The sequence below is a fragment of the Capsicum annuum genome, chromosome 7, assembly GCF_002878395.1.
Source record: "Capsicum annuum cultivar UCD-10X-F1 chromosome 7, UCD10Xv1.1, whole genome shotgun sequence".
NCBI classification, from domain to species: Eukaryota; Viridiplantae; Streptophyta; class Magnoliopsida; order Solanales; family Solanaceae; genus Capsicum; species Capsicum annuum.
In genome coordinates this window covers 112,985,258-112,991,502 of record NC_061117.1, presented here as the reverse complement: position 1 = coordinate 112,991,502, position 6,245 = coordinate 112,985,258, and the positions used below count along the sequence as shown (strand labels likewise).

The window sequence follows — 6,245 nt, the reverse complement described above, 5'->3', positions numbered from 1 at the left end:
TGCTGCTTGAGGTATCTGTATCATCAACATGCATGTAGCATCGACATGTTTGCTTGGTATTTTATGAGGAAATGATATAGATGTACAACATTTCAAAACTAGTCATGACAAAGGAAAGTTCGCTATTTTAATCTTCAAACTCAAAATAAAAATCCGAAATAATTGAATCGAATTTATAGAAATCGAATCAAATTAAATTTATTTTAATTTGGTTACAATTATCATTTTTATCAATCCAAAAATCAAATCGATATTAAATAACCAAATCGAACACACCAAATGTCCACCCTTAATCATAAGTTAGAGCTTTTAACTAAAAATGCTAACAATAAAAGCAGAAGCTATAAGATAGAATTTGTGGCTAAGCCACAAGTCAATCCAAAGAAGCACTTTCTCCGGTCTCCATTGAGCTCCAAAATAGCTGCGAGCAAATCGTAGTCCTTTGACAATGTATCGATCGGCAGCCAAGCGGTTACTTCCGGCGTTTTACCGCCGGCACCAGAATGCCATATCACATGTTCGAATCCTAGCAGCAAACCGTCACACTCGATTTATGACTTCATCTGCCACCGGAAATATTCCTGATCACAACCCTATTCCTCCGCCTATCTCGAATCCGGCCGACTGTACGGCATCATCATCTTGGAAGGAAGAAGAAAGGACACACTATACGGAAACTGATGAAAAATTTAGCTCGAGAACAAAGCTGTCTAAAGCGCATTACAAGGACGAAGAGGCTCGTGTACTCAGTGCCTCTCTTCCTCATGTGGTTCGTTACATGTTACTTTTTTTTTCCCACATTTTTTTTGTTCCTGTGCAGGTATGAATTTTGGGATTATATGTGTATATTTATGTGATTAATGTGTTGTTGTCTTGTGTGTTTTTGATTTAATTTGTTTTTGGGGATAATGTTGTTGGCTTGGTGAAATTGGCTGCATAAATTGATTACTTGACCTTAGAATTTGTTAAACATGCTAGTGTATTTTATCCCCTAAGAAATGGGGTTTGGACCGTTATGCCTTGTGATTCTGCTGCCAAATCTATTTGGCGTAGAATTAATTTCTGCCCAGTACATTCAGTAACCCAATTGAGGATCTATCAGAAACAACCTCTCTACCTCTGAGGTAGAGGTGAGGTCTGCGCGCACTCTACCTTCCTCAGACCCGACTTAGCGGCACGACACTGGATATTATGTTGTTGTAGATTCAGTAATCTAATTGGAAAAGACAAAAAGGTTAAAAAAAGAAAAAAATACCTCGTTTAAGACGTTAATAGAGCTTTCCTTGATGAAAGGAATATCATGCCTTGTGATAGAAGGTTCTCCTTATATACATACACCCCAAAAAAGTTATACATGATATGCGTTTGGTATGGAGATATTAAACTCCAACTGGCCCTTACCACGCTGGTGACTTTCCCTAAAAGTAACAAGAGGAGTATTAGGGTGTTCACCGGTTATGGAGCTAACCTTATTATTAGAGAAAGGAGAAAGGGAAGATGCTTTCGTAAGGTATTTTATAGAAAAGATGTTTTTACTCTAAGAAATCTTTTTCTTGATGGCTTTCCTCTGTTTGATTGGGTTTAAAGGCCGGTGACTACAAAGTGTATGTAAGTATTAGAATATTGCTTTAGTGGTATTTTGAGTTTTAAAGGTTGACAACAGAGGCTACGTGTTGATTGAAGCAAGTGCGGTGGAGTAAAGAAGAGTACTTGTAAAGGGAATCGACTTCTCGATAAGTGAAGGAAGTCCTTTCTCCTTTTTAGTGGAAGTATTTTCATTGGAGATTACAATTTTTCGCAGTTTTAGGGCAACCAAACACTGAAATGATTTCATCAAGGAAAATTCTTTTCAAAAAACGTATTCTGACATACAAACATATCCTGTATCCCTTTGTATATATCAGGCCTGAAATTGGTGCTGGGTAACTTGTTTGCAGATTCGGTTTGGATGGACTGAAACAGCCATGATTGCAAGTGCAAGGGATGTTGGAGTGTCGCCTTCCATTGTTGGATCATTTCCTCGGAAAGAAGCTGCTCTAGTGGAGGTAAATGATGGTTCACCTACATCTTACTCATAGTTCTTGATTCTTTAGTGTGAGTGCAATTTGTGGGCATTATAGAGCTCCAACATCTTTGGCTTTGCTAAAATTGTTGGTATTAGATTGTCTGCCTCTCAGTAATCATCTATTGGTTTTCCTCTTATTCTATCTGCACTTATTTTATCTGGTATAAATGTAACTTAAAGAAACTCCATTGAGGTAAATTATGCAAAGTCAAAAAAAGTAACAGTCATGTTTCTTTATAAGAGGATTATTAATGATTTTTTGGTACAGTAAAAGGATTATTAATGATATATTCTTTTTAGCTTATAAGTATATAGTTTATATAGCCATTATGTGCTCTCTATGATGATCAACCAAACAATGAGCTAAATCCTAAGATATTGCTGATTTGTGTAGTGTTGGCGAGAAGGCCTAAGAAGCTTAAATGTTTCTGTCTCCGACATTGTTTTTAATGCATATTACCATCGACAAGGTGCTTAATGGTCATTCAGCTGTCAAGCTTTGTCTTTTCTTGAATCATTTACAACACTGCTTTCGGTCTTATGCTGGACTTTTACCTGTGTTAACATTTAACAATAGTTCTCACGTCATCCCAAAAAAGCATCTAAGTAGTTTATTTGATCTAGTTAATGCTTGTATTTTCTCCTTTTCCGTGAATCAATAAGTTAATCCTCAATCAATTTTTTTACATCAAACTTTTGCAGTATTTTATGGATGAGTGTTTGGAAGGACTCATCGATATCATTGAATCAAGGAAGGATCTGAAAAACTTGATACCTAGTGAGCGAGTGGCAAAGCTTGTCAGAATTCGCTTGGAAATGCAGACCCCTTACATATCAAAATGGGCCCAAGCTCTCAGTATACAGGTACTTATCTCCTTGAAGTTAACATTTTTTCAGGTCCCTTTCTTGTGTTGGTCTGTGTACGGTGAGTAGAAGTATTTCAGATAACAAGTACTGATTGTAGGCTCAACCCTTGAATGTCCCAACAAGCTTCAAGCAGCGTGCAATGCTGGTTGATGAGATATGGCATGCTGTTGATGATGATGCCAACGAAATTGATTGGTATGTGAAGCGAACTGTTCTAGGTGGAATATACTCCACAGCAGAATTATACATGTTGACAGATAGCTCTCCAGGTGTGTTATTTTTGACTGTTGTGTATTTGTCCCATGCTCGTTCTTCTCTTGAGGTCCTTCTAATACATGGTGTGTCTTATTAAAATTTTACATTCAATTAAAAACACAGCTCTTTTACAATCCTAACATGCCCCACTGTCAACAGTTCTTCCCGCTTCCTACTGTGTTATTGGCATGTAAGTCATAGAATTGGAAGGAAGCCTCTTGGGTTATTAGAAACTATTCATATTCCTTGTTTCGCCAAATCAGTTTTTATAAATTACAGAAGAAAGCATTTTTGATGTAGGAGGCATGAGAGCAGAAGTATTTCTCAGGATAATAGTTCCGCAAAAGATTCACTCTTGCTTGCTCCTTAGTTCATCAAACTGAGGTTGCCAATAGAGGACATGTTTTGCAGTAGCAGTGTTGTACCTGCCGGAATATATGAAATGTACGCACTTGATCCTAAATGAATGGCCAACTTTTTGGGTCATCCCATGACATTGCTGGCATAAAGCATGTAAGATATTATGTGTTAAAAATGTTGAATAAGTCATCCACTTATTCACTATAGCATACAATATTTTATTAACCCAATTCTAAAAAATTAATTGTAAATTATGAACCCAACAAGTCAATTCCATCTATCTAATAATTAGAAAGTGTAAATTATGGATGAAACATGTCACTTCCCCAACTCTCCTATTGTGTAATTGAAGAACATAACATGTTCCCTAATTTAAAAACATGACATTCTCCTGCCCCCGTTTTAGCTTAGTGGTAGAGCGCCACGCGTGATGTGTGGGTTTGGTGTATGTCACAGATTTCAGCCCTGCTGCAAACAAAAGCTTTATAATTAAGTGGAGAGGTGTGTGTGGGTGGGTGGGGTGGGGGCCATTATCTACCAAGTTCCGAACTGTGCCCCACCTGACCTCGGCGAATCTAGGTTATAATAAAGGATGCTTTCCGCTTCCTCACATAGAGTAGTTAGATATTATATGTTATAAACATTGCATGGGCATCTATAATAAGCTGTAATGTACAAAATTTTATCGTATCCAATCATTAAAATAAAAAAGGAAATATATGGACACAACATGTCACTGTTCCAAACTTTCAAGTGAAAAACAGGACACTTGTGACAATCAAAACAAAGCAAAAAATGACACTTGATCTACCAAGTTCTGAACCGTGTCCCACCCTACCTCAGCAATTTTAGGTTATAAATAAGGACGCTTTCCGATTCCTCACCTAGAGTAGATTAGATATTACAGTATATGTTATAAACATTCTATGGGTTATCGATAATACTAAAATTAGAAAAGGTAATATATGGAGGCAAAATGTCACCTTTCCAACTCTCTTAGCACTTTCAATTGAAAAAAAGGACACTCTTGACAATCAAAACAAAAACAAAATTTGGCACTTGCCCCGGAAGGAGCATTTGATACGAATTCCTCTGTTGGTACATTGCTGTGACAGCTTTGCTCTCACTAGCTATGAATTTGGTGTTGTATATTTTACATTAGAAATTGCTTTGAAGGGTCCTCTGCAAGACATTATCCGTATTCTGTTGAATGAGGAATCATTTGGTGAAAGGATGTAAGTACTGATGATCTTTGAATGGAGAGGTCACACCTCATAACAGATGCCCCAAAGGAAATGGATGTCTTGGTGCTTTCCAAGAATCTAAGCTTCGTTAAGATATCTTTGTCTGTCGTCATTTCCAAGCTGCCTTGCAGCCTTATAATTCGACCTCCCTTTGGTCTCCTTTCTTATACCTCTCATGTGCCACTTTTCATCATGAAGGTAATAGCCCACATGAGGAAATCTGCTTCATTTACTCTCTTTGGTTTAGAGCCATAGTTCAGGCCTAAATGCCTCCAATCCTCTAATAATTAGTTGGGCAACTAATATACAATACAAAAGCTCCCTTGTAAGCAGCCTCTATTGGAACACACTTTCACTGTCACCAATAATGTGTGTTCAGAATAGTCTGTCTTATATTGTGGGATTTATTGTTTCTATTGACAGATTTTTGTGATACATGGGCATTCTTGGATGCACGAACAAAAGATGCATTTGATCTGAAGAAGACTGCTCAAGAGGTATTTTGCTGCAAATGTGATGATTTTGTTTTTACTAGTATGGACCCTAGAGGACATATTCAAGTAGACCACCTGAAATGTGTTGGACTAGGATTCCATCTTGCATTTCAGAATGTTGGTTCTGGGAATAAACCTGCAATTTTTGCAGGCACAACGTTTGGCTGAAGCAATTGGTGCAGGAATGGGAGGCTCTTTACAAGGTTTTATAAAGAGTCTTCACGGGTTGAATCATGTTTGGAATGGCTAATATGATCTTACAGGCTTAGTGGTTCACAAATAAAAGTCATAATGCGTGTCTATCAGCAGAGATGCCAATTTAAATTAGCGGATCTCTGTGGGCATTCGGTTGTCATTTTGGCCATAAAATGTGCTTGTACATGATAATATTTTTAGAGAACATTGTTACAAGCGGAAAGTTGTTTCACTTGTTTGTTTGCCTTTCCTGAACGTGCATAACGAAATCATTAATCTTTTCACATACAGTAACTTTAAGGGCCCGATTTGGACATGCAATATGAAATTATTTGATACGAAATTTTGTTTGGACATGTAATTTGGACTTTTTAAGTTGTGTGTTTTCTCATAAACACGAAAACTTCACAAATTGTGAAACTATTAAATGTTATCCAGTTCTTATATAAAGTTATCAAATGAGCAAATTATGGTTCCTTAACAGGTCTCGAAATATCGTAAGACGTTGTATATCTTCATGTTCCTTTTATAAATAATTTTTTGTGATTACAAACTTCAAATAATTTATAAAGATCTATATGTCTATAATAATAGGAACTAGTTATTTTTTTTTAAACATGCTTCACATGATCAGAACAATTTATTTGTGTTGATCATTTCTTTTTTTCATTTGCAAAATTTAAAATTGATAGAATATTTCTTTTATAAAATATAAATTTCTATGTCAAGTTTTGTTATTTACAAAAGTTGAAATCATGGTTTGAA

The 6,245-nt window shown here is 36.4% G+C and overlaps 1 protein-coding gene across 3 annotated transcripts; it reads left to right on the top strand.

Annotated features, from left to right (window-relative positions):
• Window positions 1–279: 279 nt before the first annotated feature.
• On the top strand, window positions 280–5,823 carry LOC107854765 (ubiquinone biosynthesis protein COQ9-B, mitochondrial). 3 transcript variants are annotated; one of them, XR_007042871.1, is made up of 7 exons: window positions 327–769; window positions 1,938–2,045; window positions 2,768–2,929; window positions 3,030–3,201; window positions 3,488–3,631; window positions 5,215–5,288; window positions 5,437–5,465. XR_007042871.1 is itself a non-coding variant. In XM_047393658.1 (6 exons), exons 1-6 carry the CDS (start codon window positions 449–451, stop codon window positions 5,533–5,535), a joined length of 936 nt encoding a protein of 311 aa, XP_047249614.1. In that variant the 5' UTR covers window positions 280–448; the 3' UTR covers window positions 5,536–5,823. The 3 variants fall into 3 exon arrangements, 2 of the variants coding, with proteins under 2 accessions (XP_047249614.1, XP_047249615.1); XM_047393658.1 differs by lacking the exon at window positions 3,488–3,631 and having other exon boundaries at window positions 280–769; window positions 5,437–5,823; XM_047393659.1 differs by lacking the exons at window positions 5,215–5,288; window positions 5,437–5,465 and having other exon boundaries at window positions 3,488–3,647.
• Window positions 5,824–6,245: the final 422 nt, after the last annotated feature.